Genomic DNA, 16,758 nt, shown 5'->3' with positions numbered 1-16,758 from the left:
TCACGTGATATTGGGATCCACTTGTTTGTAAGCATGGGCTGCACAAGATCCACAATAGGTATATCCTGCATGGCTGCAAACCAAAGTGTGCAAAACATTAAGATTTAAATATTGCTTAACATCTTAAATATATTGATATTCAGTGTTAATCTCTCAGGATTTATTTTTTGTCCCCAGTGAACTAGAAATTGTAAGAGTGATCCAGACCTCCTGAAAGAGCAGGAAAGCACTGCTGCAGTATTGCTCACACAAGACACGTATTTGCTGAAGAACTGGCAGTGACCATTTACCGACCAGTTAAAAAACTATCAGTGACCACTGAACAGTCAGGAAACCCCCAGATCAAAGGACCTTTCCTTATCTGTAAAGGATGTATGCAGACTGCACAACTGCCTGTTATCCAAAGCTCATGATAATGCTAACAGTGCAGCCAGTGAACAAGGGAGTGGCAAACTGTTGGAGAAAGCTCTTCTAACCACACTCCACTAACTGGATATAATGACAGTAGAGGGGTCTTGGCAAAGAGAGAACTACATGTCACAGCAGATAAAGAAAATAAAAATGCTCTGTCATTGAAAAATAACTTAGCAACAGAATGAACAAGCACATGGAAAGGAGTGGAGGGCAGCATGCTAGCTTTTACTTCAGGGAATAAGCTATATGCTTCACCATTTCCTATCAGTCTGGCATTTACTATCAGTCTGGTCCTTTCTCAACCTCTTTTCCTGTGTGTGGTCCAAAACAATTTATAGTTATTTTGACTAGTTATTTCAAATCTTGCTTTCAAATCTGAAGAACTATTCTCTTCAAGCCCATTAAAATGAGTGAAAATTCACATTACACTGCTAAAAGCATTAATTTCATAGAACATTCATTCCTAGAGTCCCAGGTCAAGTGGCAGAAAATGGCTCCTGGTCACTCAGCAGTATGCCCACACCACAGCTTTACACAATGACACTGAGAATGATGCATGCTGCAAGCCCTGAGGTATACAGGATGTTTGAAGATACAAGTTCCCATTGAGAGCACTGAAAGATTTTATATGTATTTATATATGTATCCTCAGATACATCTATATTCATCCACAAACTGATACCTGGAGCAAGTTACCTTCAAAATGACCCTGGGATTTCACTTCATCTCTTAGCTCACTCATTCTAAAGAGCTCAGGAAAGTATTAGCATACACGCTAAGGGGAGAAACAGGAGACCGAGATACCTCACAAATGGGCAAGGTATGTTATTAGACAATGTCAAAAGAGCCTGCTGAAATGTTCCCTCTGCTAAAGGCTTCTTCCATCTTCTACAAAAATATTAAGCATACCCCATTTCACAGGTGGTAAAAAAAGGGCACAGTTAATGAAAAAATACGATGAGATCACATGGAGACCCCAGCAATTCTGGAAAAAGAACCAAACTACATAATCTGCAGCTGAATGGTCTCTTTCCTGACATTCCTGCAAGAAACACTAAGGCAGATGTGGGACAATTTCTTCTGCACACTCAATAGTATTACACAATACTTCAAACATTATGACAGTGCTATGTTAGCACAGGAAAAACATCATATTTAAGGTGCTTTTTCCAGTGTTTCCTTCCAACTCATTATTACTTGGAATGACCAACATACTTTTGTCATTATATGTCTCAGCTATCTTCAAGAAATTGAGTTCTCCCTAAATTGTTCAGATGATCCCTATTTTACCTGTGGACAAATAGCTCAAACAAAACCAAACTAAAATAACAAAAGTAAACCATGTCGGATAGTTGAATATTGTTTAATTGTTTTTTGTTTTTAAGCTCTGCTAAATTTTATTTAGGGGCTGTGAGGGATGCACCTGTTTTGCTTATTTTGTTTTGGGGTTGGTTTTTTTTTTTCTGTTATTGGAGGGGTTTTGTTTTTCTCATTAATATAACTCTTACCCACCATCTTATTGGATCACAAACAAATATTTGTGCAGTCCATCGCCAAAAGCAAGCTAATTATACATGCAAATGTGCACAGATTTCTACCATTCTATGCTATATCCAAAATACTTATTTAGAAATCATACAACACTTCTTTCAGCTAAATACTAGCTTTAAACAGTTTTCAAAATCACCAGGGAAAAAAAAAAAAGAGCATTTAAACAAGTATTAGATATACTGAACTTCTGTTTCAAACTTACGGTGCAATAATGGCTCTTGCAGGTCTTTTTGTGGACTGTACTTGAGAAAGCCAACCTTCTAGCTGTGCATTCAGCTGGGGTCCTGTGAAGAGACATGGAAATACTGAAGCCATAAAAGAACTTAATACATCTCAAAAATTCACAAATAAAGCTTGAAAGTCCAGCAGATTTAAAAGTCATCTTAAACATTCAAAGTTGGGTTTAAATCTAAAAACAAACCAACAGAAAAAAAACATTCCCCCAAAATACCCAATGCAACACCAAAAAGAAACCCCAACCCTGTAAAGTTGAAGGTTACAGTAGGAAAGTTTCAACCTCCTGGTCTGGGAAGTTAATTTATTACACATGCAAACACACACTTATTGTTTCCTGCTCTGTGGGGACTAAAGAATACACCACTTCACCATTTGAAAGAATGGCTGCTGATTTCAAGAGCTGCTAACAGACTCTTTCCTCTCATAACTGAAATTGCAGAACTCAGAAATAAAAAGTTATGATCTTTATCAAGAGAGCCCAATGTCATAAGATGATATAATACAAAGGCCTGACACTTGCATGATAGCCAATGACTATGGTAATAAATCCTTTATTAAGCAAGTACAAGATCATAATACAAAACACTGTAACCTGGAAAATGTGTAAATGCACAGGAAAAAGCTAAAAGTGAGAAGACATTATGCTTATCCTACACCTTAACTTCTGGTCAATCAACATATACTACAAGTACATGACCACTTAGTCAACATTAACTTTGATAACTGGCCTACGAAGAATTTAAATTTTTTTAAACTAAGTTCTGTACCTCAACAAGTAGCAAATATTCTTAAATCAATCACCTGACAGATGATAAAAAAGCTTCCTAGAAAAACAACATTAAAAACCCAAAACCAAACAAACCACATTTTGATTATTTCCCATCACAAGAAAACTTCCTGATGTTAAGCTATCCTTCAGGAAGCAAGTCTGGCAAATACCATAGAACATTCTATCTTATTAACGAACACTAAACAAGCTTTCAAGAAAAACTCATTCAGTTGCTATTGTTACAAGTAACATAGCATTAACAAAGAAAATAGATGCACTTTTTTCAGCTGATACTATGCTTTTGACAGAACCCTATGCCAGCAGAGTTTATCTGTAAAGTACGGTGCAGCAAGCTGCTTTTCTTCTTCCATGCACATTGTAGATCTTTCTATCTTCCCCACGCAGGTGTTGAACTACCAACTGGCAGTGTAAGTCAAAACCAAATTAACTACCTGAAGCCATTTCACAGATACATTCCAAACAGCCCTGACAAGGGCTGACAGCTCTCCAAAAGGCTGACAAGAAGCACAGAGAATGAGAGAAAAGATGTCAACTTTTGCAGAATCCAATCAGTTCCTGACCAGGGATAGTCAAAAAGCTTTCCCTAGAAAACGCAGGTGTGAAGGATAGAGGTATTGAAGTCATTAGTTTTTATACAAAACTTAAATCCATGGCTCATTGAAAAAGGACAACTTCTGTAGTTCTGAAGAGCCCTACCTTCTTAAATGAAGGAAGTGAACTTCATGTGCAGCATTATTTTCCTAAGCCTTCTATTACACCTTGAAAGCCTTAGTTACTGTCTACAATTCTAACAAGGTGAAAGAATGACAGAGCAGCTGCTGTCACTCATGTAATACAGTGACTGTGAAATGATGAAATTGTTATAAAAATTCCACCACATACCAATTTTGTTCTGCTGCTTCTGTTGCTTCGGGAAATTACGAACAGCTGACACGCAATAGAGATAAGCATAATGACATCTTAGAAAATGGAGGCTATTGGAGAAGCTAAATAAAAATAAATAGGTCTCTATTTTCACCCTCCTCCTAAGATAATAGGAGACTAACAAAACAGTACTCTTTTACAGTATTACCACTTCTATTTGTTATATACTTCAGTGAAGAAACAAATCACCTAAAAAATGTTTTTACTTCCTAATTCTCCCAAAATACGTAGAAAGATAAAATACTTTCTGAATGAAGTTCATTAAGAAGACACTTTTTTTTCCCAACACTGACTACCCAGACTTAAACATTATTTTGCCCCACCTGACCCATTCTCCTCAAAGAGGATCCATAGGCAACACAGCTGCAGAAGTGACAGCATTTGTTAAGCCAAGGGGAACTCTTCCCCTGCAAGACACTGTGCTTAGCCCTCCTCCATCCCTTCCTTAGCAAGGATTTTTCACTAAGGATGTGGTTAAGGCGATTTGCCCTTGGTTGAGATAAATCAGGTAACCTGATGAACAGTTTAAAGACAAAGGTCAGAACATCTGGTAATAGTCTAAAATTTCATGATTGGTTGAATCTGACTACAATTTCCAATCTTAGAGTATAGTAGCGGAGTAAGATGCCCAGGTTTGCTTAGTCTGCTATTACAGACACACACCCTAACAAAGTAACATTTTCTTCCTAGAGGCAGTAAAATAACAGATCTGTATGACCCAAGGGATGAAATTTCTGCTAGTGTTTATTTAAGGACCAAGTAATACATCTGCTTTCAGATTTTTTTCCCTTTAATGCCAAGTATAAGGTGCCTGTTTAAATAATTAATTTTGATCTAATGTAAACTTTCATTTCAACTTACACTTATCTGTACTACTTTAATAAAATATGCAATCATATTTCTCTCTCCAGGGGACTAACAGAGAGAGAATGGAGAGTATAACAGATCCATGACCTTTTAGCGAAAGGAAAAAAAAAAAAAAATCAAACAGCACCCACATGAATTCACAGAAGTATAGCCTACCTGTAGCTTCCTATGCTTACAAATACTTTAAGAGGGATACTCTAGAACTGTAATTTTCTTGTTACCAAATTAGCACCAACTTTTTCTTGAACTCATCAGAGAAGTTTTTCTCCCAACTTCTCAAACATGAGAATTCTTAAGGCTAAAGTCAAAATACTTGAATTGGTTATACAAAATATAAATAAACCCACACTATCACAGTACCTGTGCTCTGCCATATGGAATTGTATTGTAGTACATGAGTAACTTCTTCATAAAGAAGTTTTGTTCATATTTAAATGAAGCTTAACTGGAAAAGCAGTCATCAAGACAATCCAGTGACTATGCATCTCCTCAGCTGACCAGCATGGACAGTGAACAGCACTGCCACCCATGTAACCTCTTGCTGTTTTGGTGGGAAGTAAAACAGGTCCTAGCTCCTTGAGCCTCAGGTGGAAAGCTCCTCTTGAGAAAGCTGGCAGGATGAGAGCAACAGGGATTTTAAGGCTAACCCAGACAGAAGGGCAGAAAACCTTATGGATGTAATTTCTGGATGCAACAACAATCAGTAAGCAGTAAGATACTGTAAGAGCAGACCTTTCATTGATCAAAAGAAGGTTAAGGAGCAAAATATGAGCTTCACTGAAGTATGTAACATTAGGATCTGCATTTCAATCCTATGAAGTCAGGTATAAACATAGGTGTGTAACTAAAGATTTCTGACATTACCTGTGGATATTTCACATCCTGTTTTGTTTGGAAAACCAGTTGAAGTTACGCCAAGGTTTAAAATAATTGCAAGCACAGACCAAGTCTCCACTAGGCAAATTTATGGAAACAACTACAGGCAGCATTTATTCAATTATCTTGCCTAAAAGGACAGCTTATTTTAACAATAAACATTATCCCATCACAAAGCTCTATAGTAAGTAAGAAAGAATCCTTCCACATTACTTGCATGCCATTGTCACCCAGGGAATAATAACGTAAAGGCATCTGGTACTGACTCAAGACAAGTTCAACATCCCAATTTACAGCTGTCACGGTCCAGACTTTATAGGTTAAGCAAAACCAGCACATTCTTTCCACAGCCAACCTCACCTTGTTGGTGAGGCTGAAGTGCTTATATGCCAAGTATCAACACAATGTAATGGCATTTTGCTCCTTTTCCTGCAGCCAACATTACACATACAAACATACTTCTTCAGACTGGTAGGGAAGACTCAGTGTTTGCTCTGAATCCTCAGTCTCAGTGAATACTTTTTTTAATTGGAGAAGCATAAACCTCAATCAAAATTTAGAGCAGCACCAGGGAAAACTGCTCAGGTCCACCGTGGCTGCATGTGTACAGCACTCACAGCAAGGCAAGTAATGCTGGAGCACAATGAGAGTAACACTGCAGTCTCCAGTCTTGACAGCTTTTACTTGTCCAAGAATGTCTCCTACCTATAGGAGCCACCACCCTTCTTTGAGTCTTTCACTTTTTAACTACCTTTTCCCATTGATGAGAATAGTCCACACCTTAAAAACGCTCCTAATAAATGTTACAACGTGTGGTAAGAACTGAGTAAGTCTTTACTCCTGCAGAGTGTTAGAAAAATCAAAGTAATCGTGAAACCCTGGGGGCTGGCATACAATTAGTTTAGTAACTGGAACTAAGGGAATGCCTTTCTTCACAATTCCGAAGGTGAATCTGAAACACTAAATTGTTAGGCAAACTGAAATCTGAAACATGACAGAGGACCAACAGTTAAAATTGCATAAAGTGTAAAGATTTTTCAAAAAACACAGACCACACTGGAAAAAAAAAAAAAAAACAAACAATACCTGTTTCCCAACACAACAAAAGCCAAATCCTTGAATAAAGAGCAAGTTTTAGCTATGCAAAGACTAGGATTTGTCAGGAATAGAAGGTGATTTCCAACAACTCATGTTAATGGGCACATTCTCCACTGCTAGCATATACTCTCCTCCAATATTGATAAAACAGTGAAATCAGACTATAGGCAATGCAGAAATTTACCAATGCAAACAAGAACCTGGGGAAAATTAAGACACAAATAGAGATTACACCAATGCCACATTAATTCCTATGTATACACATTGTAAGATGGAACTAAAACTGCAAGTAGTGCTTGAATGGGGGAAAATAAAACTGAAGCCACAACAGAAACACTGAAACAGACATCAAAATCTGCTTTGGTGGCAGTTCTTACTTGCATGCTCCAGTTCTCCAGTACTCAACTAGTTATTGATTTTCCTTTACTGAAAGTTGGCAGGAATTTAAAAAAAAAAAAAAAATCAAACTATAATGCCCCTCATTAAGAATATCAACCAACATGTACCTACAGAGCTTCATAAAAAACCTTAGTACCTAGGTCATTCAGAGATTCAAACAAATTATGTTCTGTTCCGTACCTCTGAGAATGATTTTGGCTCTAACACACACTAAATGTAAATTAAATTTGTGACAGCGTTCACTAAGTGATACTTACAGGCCTATTTTAATGATACCACAACTACACCAAATATAAAACGGTTTTTCAATTCCAACTGTACAGTGAAAGTTGATTCTACATTCTTTTCTTGAAGTATGTTAATTTTGACAGTATTTAAGTGATTCAGATAGAAATAATAGCCTAGAAATTGTATTTCAAATTATTCCAGTACGCTTTTTCAGTATATAATGCTAAATAATACAGTCTGCATATTAATGCCGTGTTCCATGTTTAATTAATAAAAGAGTCAGTAATGACACATCCAGATTCCCCCTAAAAAGCCTAAAAAAAGATAAACTACCAAAGGGAGAGAGATTACATTTGCTATTTAACATTGCAAAGCAAATACTTGATGAATTTGTAAGACACTGATTAGTTGTTCACAGATTGCAAGGTAAGAACTTAACAGCTGTATTTGTAATGCTTCAGCTAATGTCACAACATTAAGATTTCATGATCAGTACATTAATTATCTTGCTACTGCAGAAAGCTCCTTTTACTACAAGACATCATAGAATTATTCAGGCTGGAAAAGACCTTTAAGATCATAGAGTCCAGCCATAAGCCTAACACGGTCAAGTCCACCACTAAACCACATCTCATTTCTTTGACCCCCACATGCTTTTTCTATATTTTCCTGGATCCATTTGTCTGTGACCATCTACAAACAACATGATGATTCACTACTTCTACATTACATTTATAAGGAACTGTGATGAGTTATTCCAGTTTTGGGGAATATGCCAGGGTTCTTGGCATGCCACAGTAAACCACTTCTATAGACTCTTCTATGGCATAGAGAACATCTTCCTCAACCCCTTGTCTGCATTCGTAGTCTGAACCACACAGAGTCACATGTGATTATCTTCTGACCACTTCAGCTGCTACAGAGACCCATATCCAACACACTACAGAGAAGAGATTCTGCCCTGAATTAACGTAGGATGCAGCCATTCCGGGTCAATAAACCCAGCAGCAGCATCTGCCCTTAGAAACTGTGGGCAGCAGGCTTGGGGAATGGATTACATGCATTCAGCAACATCATGGCAAAGTAGAAACAGCTGTAACTGATGTACACACTTTCTCTAGTGCTGATGAGAAGTTCCAGCTCATGCCAACAAGCATACAAATGCTGGGATTACAGCACTATTTGTTGAAATGAACACTCACATCACTCCTCAGGGCACCCAAGCCCCAGAAGGCACAAGTGAGAACAGTTTTACTGTCTCAGAATCACACTGCTATTGCACCTTGAAGGTGCCTACCTGACAAAGCTACTAAAATAGTAAGTGGGGTTTGACATCAGAAAGAAACAGTATTTGGTACAAAGGCAGTAAAAAAGTATTAATGCCAATCTTACTGGGAATTACAAAGGAATAGAAGGGGCTGCAAATGTGCAAAAATAGTGGCCAAATTTGAGGGAAATGCAACTTCTAAACTGATCATTCATGGCACACAATTGCCTTTTCATTTCTTTTCTGATCTGCTGAAGATCTTCAAAGCATTTTATTTTCCTGCTGATCAACACACCATCATGCAGACTTCTGCCCAAAAGACAAGGCTGAAACATCGCTGGCTGTACAACAGCCAGTTATTAGAGAGTTCTGGCATTTCTTGCCCAAACAAGTTAGAAGCTTAATCTTTAGAAATGGCAGCAAGAAGATGTCATTGCCCACCTCCTTTGGGGTTCTTTTGCTGACAAGTAGGGCAGCAGAATGCTCTAAACACAAGTGCACCATTAAGCTTAAAGTCTCCTCAAATATTTACTGGCCATTTACTTGGCTCATCATAAAAAAGAGCATTCTAGACAATGAGAGCAATGGTGTTTCAAGTCCTCGACGCAGCAATTACTCTGCCAACTCCCATTTGCATTAATAAGCTTATGGAAATTAAGGTTCTCTTAGTTCAAACAAGTTGGCACAGGCTAACAGCACACCTCTGGCCACTATAGTTTGGTCAGGGAAAGTAGAGAAATAAGCCCTAACTGATACAACAACAAACTTGTTTTGCACGGCAAGTTTCACATCATGTAGTATTTACACACACTCTCAATTTGATTTTTACTCCTGCAACCTGGAAGAGCCTACTAAAAACCTTCATGTTTTACTTGTATCATCATGCCACTGACTGGGGCAAAGCTGAAACAAGAACTCTATCACACACATTAATAAGGAGCAGCACAGTATTCAGTTAGCACTTCCAGGGACAGACAAGGGAGGCCAGCGGTGAGCCCATAAGCCACATTCAGCACCATAACGTGACATCCCACTTGTCATGACATGCTACAGAGGAAAAAAAAAGATGCACAGAGCTAATGTTTATTCCCATTTCAGGAGCATATGGATTGATTTCCCACAGTAGTAACTGCCCAGCACTTATGGAATCTACTCATACGAAAGAATAAACACCCCTATCCTGCATACAGTCCACGCTCAGGATAGCATGTCATTTCCATTGCATTTCATCTGCTCTTTTGTATCTAGGAATGTGTCTACCTGCATTCAAAGACATTGAAAATTATGCCATTTTTGTTTCAAGTTGTCCTTAATCTTCCTCTTCCACCTGCTGGTTAAAAATCAATTTCTCAAGACATCTGGATACTAGGTGGTTGAATTAACACAGCAGGACTGGGACTTTCTTCCAAAAATAAATGTGAGTGTACTACTTTTCACCACACGAGAATGGTATTTTCTTTTTTTTAAACAATCTACATGACAGCAGTGCTGTGTGATATTTTTATTTACATTGTATGCTTTTATCTAAATTTTGCAGATGTTTTCAGTGGCCAGCATACACCAAGCTGCTAGTCCACAAAAGCAATGGCATGTCATATACCATTAACTTTTTTTAAAAGCAGACATGCAGATCAAGCTCTACAAGTAAAGAACAAGGTTGTTTAGACCAGTGGCCTACTATCAGCAATGGGCACAGCACAGTTTCAGTTTGGAAGCTTGGCTGTAAAGCTTTCCATGCTCAGTGGTGCTGCTAAGTAGGAGGAGGAACCACTGACCAGACTTCACTGTTGTGTTTGCTGCCAATCAAATGCTCCAGAGGTATACACCTCAAGTTCATTAAGATGCTGCATTGACTGATGTGGAATGAGCATTAACTTTCCTCTAGTGTGGTGAAAGAGATGACAACCATTTCTTAATTAAAAAAGCTAAAATTGTCATACTGAACTCATCTGATGAAACTTCTTAAAGACCTTAATTTTTAGATTTTTTTTTTTGTTACAACAGCACACAATGAAGAATATATGGGAAGTCAAGTGCTATAATGTCATGGTGAAGTTCATCTTCCACTTCTTGCCCCCTTCTCAGCTTTATTGAGTAGGAAGCAGCGAGCTTTCTCCCTGGGACGTAACTTCCCCTCTAATAAAAAATTGTTTTCTTAGATGAAACATTCTAACATGTGAACACATCTGGATGTGCATAATTGCCCAGCCAGTCCAACCTGCTCTACAGCATTCATTAGCATCAAACAAGTAGGTGTGGATTCATACTAGAATGGAGTGCATGTTTATATTTTCCAACACAGAACCTAAGCAGTGCACATCCTATGGCTGGAGAAAATGAAGCAATGGTCTATTTTCAGCTGAGACAATTGCTGCCCCATGGAAATGAGCAGCCTCTAAAGACAAGACGTGGCATTTCTTCCAAACCCTCTTACACATGTTGCATCGACCATTCATGAAGAGTAGTAGCGCCCTCTTGGTTGTGGCTTCACTTCCGATATTGCTTCCACTCCTGCAGTGCAGGAGACAGCTAACCCAGTTTAAGAATATCCTCTGACCACAAAAAAAAGAGAAAATGGACTGCATCCTGGATCCATCCTTTGTCTTCCTCCCCCTCAGCTGGCTTTGGCCCTTCTTTCCCAGAGCTGACTTCTACAGTCAGATTTTCAAGAACTATTTTTTTTAAAAATAGCAATGGGTGCTTCACTTATGCAGTAAACCCCCTCTGAAGTTCAGGATGCCATGCATCATCCTGGATGGTGTGTTGATGTTTTAGCCCTAGGTACCAGGCACCTCAGGATAAACTACCACTTAAAAACCTTATCCTCATTCAACCCCTTTAAAAATGCTTTCAGATGTAAAGATTTTGAATGTATCTGTAAAAAAAAAAAAAAAAAAAAAAATCATATTTCTCATTACCCTTTCAGATGGGTCATCTTAACTACAGAGCGATGAGGGTAGCCAGGGCATCCACTTACCCTGTGTAGTCAGCTCTGTAGAAAGAGAGCGTTTTGGAGGAAACGGGACACTTAAACGCTAACCAGTTTATATATAACAGCAAATCGCTTCTGGGCCGAGACAGTAGCGCGAAGAACAGAGGACGTAGGAGGACTTGAAAAGACAATCCCCAGAGAACCATGGGAACACACTGAAGAGCTATCACAATTCAAACCAATCCGTGCCTCAGCTCCAGCCTTGAAGCTATGCAGGCTGAAAACACATGGTAAAATCCACTTTCTTCAAGTAGTACAATTGAGGAGACTATGTTACAAGTTTGAGGTAGCAGCTGACATGTGAGTCTGGCCTGAAATACAGGAAGATTTTAAGTTAAATCTACGATGAACACATAGCCTCTTGGTCCCCATTTGTTTTCTCTTGAGTTTTGAAGGACCTTCCTAAATGGCACACAAAATGAGTTTTCAAGCAATAAATAGGTAGTCTTTGCTGAACAGGCAAAATTCCTGCTCTCACATACCCAGTGCAAACAGCAGAAGAGAGTTCTATAGCAAGACACATAATAGTCCTTTCTCATTTAAGGAAAAACACTTCCAAAATCCCCAGATTATGCAACATCAAACACTTACCCCCACCATACACACTGTAACAATTTAACTTGTCACAAGCACAGCTGTCATAATTCATTATTACAACATGATTCAGTTTGGGTTTTTTTTTTTTCATGCAGTGTGTCTGGGCAACCATCCCACATCTCCTCAATAAGCAACTGCCAGAGGGCTGCCCAAAAGCAATGGGAGTAACATCTTTTGGATGGCCTACTACAAACAACTAGTACTGGCCAAACTAGTCACACACACTTACCAGAGTGCAGTCTAACTAAATTATGCACTGAATTTTCACAGAAAAGAGTCAAACACAGTATCCATGCCTCTTATTTTTAAAAAATGAAAATTCTTACTTCAAGTATCCAGTAATAACTTGATATGAAGTCCAATACCAAACAAACTACAAAATCTGTGTGTAAGGTCATGTAGCCATTCTATATCGCAGATCAGTTTTCTGCCTTACTCATAAATGAAAATATAAATTGCAAGACCAAGGTGATTACCACAAAGCTCTGATGTTTTGATGTCTTTGCACATGGTTAAATCTATACCTTTGACATGATTTTGCATCTTTTCTGTAAATGGAGTACTATCTACCTTTCTAGATCATTGGAAATAAACGTAGTTGCAAGCTGCACAAAGATTTGAGGCCAGTTTTGTAATGGACAAAAGAATTATGCTTAGAATATTAAGCTCAGAAGGAAAACAATCATCCTCTATTGTTGTCTCAAAATGCCTACCCAACCATTTGATGCCCAGCTACTTATCACACAATCCACCTCTTCCTGTATTACCCTCTTCCCTGCATTTCTTTTATTCTCTTTCATTTTTTGCCTCATACCTTGTTCATCAATTTATGGAGGAGAGGGGAAACCACATCTATATTAGCCAAGAGAAGCATATGACTTTTCACATCCAATTCTTCTTAGATGTTAATTTAGGATCCTGAATGCAACACTTCATTGTTTGGTTTGATTGATTTTCAATTGTACCCCCCATCCCTCTGAACTGCTCATTACGACAGCCTCTTGTTCATCTAAGCTCGTTCACCTGCAGTTTTGTAATCATCTTTACTCCCGGGGCCAGTAAAAGAACATCCCTTACAAATCTTATTAACAGCTCTGAAAAGACAAATGTGCATCCTTTTCACAAAAGCGGTTCTGCCCCAAAACCAAACAAAACTTATCCCCAAGCATATGTGCTATCAAAGCCATCGTTACGTGTTTCTGCCTTTTTTTCGGCGTAGGAGAGGGGAGAGCGGTAGCTCGCCCTCCAATACACCACGTTTTTCTTCTATTCTTCTGCAAGTACCACATGTTTAAATGGATAGAGCCGCTCTGCGCTATTGCTTAGTAACTTTTCACTCCTACTAAAGAAAGCGCTAGGGAAGGAAAAATAGAAGGTTTTCTTAGACTACAAAAAGAGAAATAAATCTCCCTACTTTCACACCTCGACAAGAAGTAAAATAAACCTCCCTATTTTCACACCTTTCTCCCTGCCATCTAACCCCAGACGGGCGGTATTTTCTCGTGGAATTAACAAAACAAAACAAATAAACCCCAGGAGCAGTTGAAAATACGGAAATCCATCCCCGTGCTCCGACGGAGAGCAGCACCCGGCACGAAGCACAGCCCCGGGCCGGCTCCAGCCCCGCTGCCGTGACACACGGAGCTGCGGCGAGGCGCGGCTGCCGGGCAGGGCAGGCACACGAGGCGCAGCCGGGGCCCCGATCCATCCCCGGCGACGACCAAACGCCGGATTCCGCCGAGAGGCGCCGCTGCAGGTACCCGGGCCGGAGGGACAGCGGCGGCCGGCAGGTGCGTTCGGGGTGCTCCGCGGCACCCCCTCCCCAGCTCTGCCCGCTCCCCGCCGGCGGCCGGGCCCCGCAGCCCCCAACCCGCCGCCCGCCATGTGCCGGCGGGGGCGGAGCCGGCGGCCCCTCCCCGCGCCCGGTACCGGCCCGCCGGCCCCAAAGTGCTGATTCAGCCCCCGCCGCCCGCTCCCCTCTCCCGGCGGCGGTACCTGAGGCCGTGTACCAGCTGCCGGCGTGGCTGGCCTCCCGGCAGAGCACCCGGTTGGACATCTTGGAGCCGGAGCCGCCTATGGTGTTCGGGGGGGGCGCTGGGGGACGGGGCCGCCCGCGGCGGCGGCGGCGGCGGCGGCGCTGCTCCCCCTCCTCCCCCGGCACGGCCCGGGCCCCGCGGGCGGAGGCGGCGCTGCCGGGGCGGCGCGGGCCGGGGGCGCGGGGCCGGGCGGGGTCGCGGAGGGGGGACGCGGGGACAGAGCCCGAGGCCGCCGCCGCCAACTCCGCGCCGGCGGGTGGGGGGGCGCGGAGAGAACGAGGCCGCGGCCGCAGCTGGGTTTGGCCCCGCTCGGCTCCCGTGGACTAAGGACCGTGCGGGCGCCGCGCCCCCATTGGGCACCAAAGCAAAAGCCTCACCGCGATTGGCCGCTCGCTCGCCGCCGGCCCCGCCCTCTGCTTTGACAAGTGTGGCACCGCCCCGAGGAGGAGGGGCATGGGCGGGGCCACGTGGGGGAGGCCGCCGCTGATTGGGCGGCGCGTTGCCATGGTGATGGGTGCCGTGCGCGCTGATTGGCCGGGCCGTGTCTCCGTGGTGGCGGGGCAGATTCCGGGCGCGGGTCAGGTGAGGGGAGCGGGGCGGGGGGGCCGGCAGACCCCCGGGGGGACCCGCGGGAGCGCCCCGGCCTCCGCCGCTTCCCGCGCCCGGCACGGCCGCTGCGAGCGCTTGGGATGCTGAGGGCTCGTGGGACGGGGCACCGTTTCCCAGAGGCATCTTTAGGAACATGGGTTTTGCTCTGCTGGGCCTCCGTGTTTCCGAACTAGGATCCTTCCCTACGCCTCGCTGGCCGTGCCGTGACGCCCGTAGCAGCGTGGCACGGAGCGAGGGCCATGGGAGTATAGCTGTGTGGAAATCTCCGGTTCTTCTCAGCTTAATACTTCCCCACCCCTTTAATTTTTTCTTTTTTTTTTTTTTTTTTTTTTTTTAATTATTATCTGGTGAATGGACTGCTGCCATGGAGACATCAAGCGTGGCTCAAAATAGCTAACGAGGCAGAACTGAAAGGGGGAGTATAGCCCGTACAAAAGGGGGAAGGGAAAAAGCAATTTGAGCTGCTGACGTGAGAGATGCAACCAGCAGAGAGGAAACCACAACAGGGGAGATGAAGGGCTGCAGCCATTAAGGCCTTAAAGGCAGACTGGGCCTTTGTGAGTTGGAGCACGTGTGGGCCAGGTCAGGAAACACATTCTCCTCCTCCCTCTTTGTCATCTAATTCTTCGAAAAGTCCTCCAGGCAGTTATAAATGCGTGCAAAATACGGAGGTTTGGGGGATTGCTTTGGTTTTGTTTGCTTGGTTTTGTTTTGGTTTTGATTTTTTTTACAGTAAAACAAAGGACGTGAGGGGACAAAGGCGTTATTCTCAGTATGTCCTGGAGATCAAAAAGGCTCATGCTGCAGGCATGGCTGGTCTCCTTTTTATCAGTGAGGATCCTCCTCTGCACCCATGACGCTGCCTTGCCAGTGCACCTGAGAGGCAGGAAGGACTGGGGTCTCCAGTTAATAATAATTCTAACGGGTAGCCATGAGGAAATGGGCCCCGATTATCCCAGCAAATGTTTAATGTTTTATGAAGCCTTCACTGCTCCACGTATCCTTACAGTATTCTATTGTTATTTTACAAACAGTGTCTTCAAAAAGGTTAATGCAGATTATAACTGCTACCTAGACCGAAACAAGTACCCTACCTGACTGTTTCAACATAAAACCATATTGGTAGTTGTGATACCCATTTGTACCTCTCAAATAGCTTACATAAACTTCTGTAGTAAGAGTAGTTCCTGAAGTGATCCTTCAATAAACTAATCCTTCAATAAAGTTAACAAATGCAGCAGAGGATAAATTTTACTGCATGGAAAAAAATACATGTGATTATAGACTTCAAAAATGGGTCACATCAGAGTATATTCAAGTGATTGATGCACCATTGTCCCACAGTCCATCACCAACAGTTAGAAGAGGCTGCTAGGAGGAACATTTTATTATAAAACATAGTTTTTCATTATCTGGTATTATTTTCTATCACTTAGAGGAAAAGCTTTTATTTTCTCTAAGCATTTCCCTTTCAATTAAATTAAAATATAAGAACTTCTGAGTAGTAATCCAGATGGTTTAATAAGTAAAAACATTTTATAGGTATTTTCTTCTGGGTGTACTACCTTTCTTCAGCAGTGGTTTTTTCCTCTTCAGCTTGTCTTTTAAAATTCCTTACATAAATTTCTTCTTGTTGCTATATAACAGGCTGGATTCCTTTTCTCCTTATGCTTCTTTTTTAAGCTTCCTTCTCCCTTGCTTTCCTCATTACCCTTTCTTTCCTTGTGAGTAGTTTTATCTCTCCTAGACTAGGATGAAGTTTTTACTGGGTTTAACATAAACACAGCATCCATGTAGATGCAGAGGAACACTACAGCTCAGTGTTAGCAGAAAGCACAGGCTTTCTTTTTGCTCATTCTTAAATTGTGGTATG

General features: G+C 41.7%; 1 protein-coding gene across 2 annotated transcripts in view; it reads right to left on the bottom strand.

The window, feature by feature from the left end:
• Nucleotides 1-14,430, bottom strand: part of MEMO1 (mediator of cell motility 1) — a 29,725-nt gene extending 15,295 nt beyond the window's left edge. The window contains exons 1-3 of one of the 2 annotated variants that reach the window (XR_008429738.1): nt 14,236-14,392; nt 2,168-2,249; nt 5-73 (exon numbers count right to left, since the gene is read on the bottom strand). Coding sequence is in view for 1 of the 2 variants with exons in the window: in XM_053937176.1 (XP_053793151.1) it covers nt 5-73; nt 2,168-2,249; nt 14,236-14,296 (212 nt within the window). In the remaining variant the exon portion in view is untranslated. Of the gene's footprint in view, nt 1-4; nt 74-2,167; nt 2,250-14,235 lie in introns of both variants that reach the window. The other variant, XM_053937176.1, reaches the window with a different exon arrangement.
• Nucleotides 14,431-16,758: the final 2,328 nt, after the last annotated feature.

Source organism: Vidua chalybeata, chromosome 3, assembly GCF_026979565.1.
Source record: "Vidua chalybeata isolate OUT-0048 chromosome 3, bVidCha1 merged haplotype, whole genome shotgun sequence".
Taxonomy (NCBI): Eukaryota; Metazoa; Chordata; class Aves; order Passeriformes; family Viduidae; genus Vidua; species Vidua chalybeata.
Note: the sequence above shows the minus strand (reverse complement) of the source record. Positions and strands in the feature narration are given on the sequence as shown.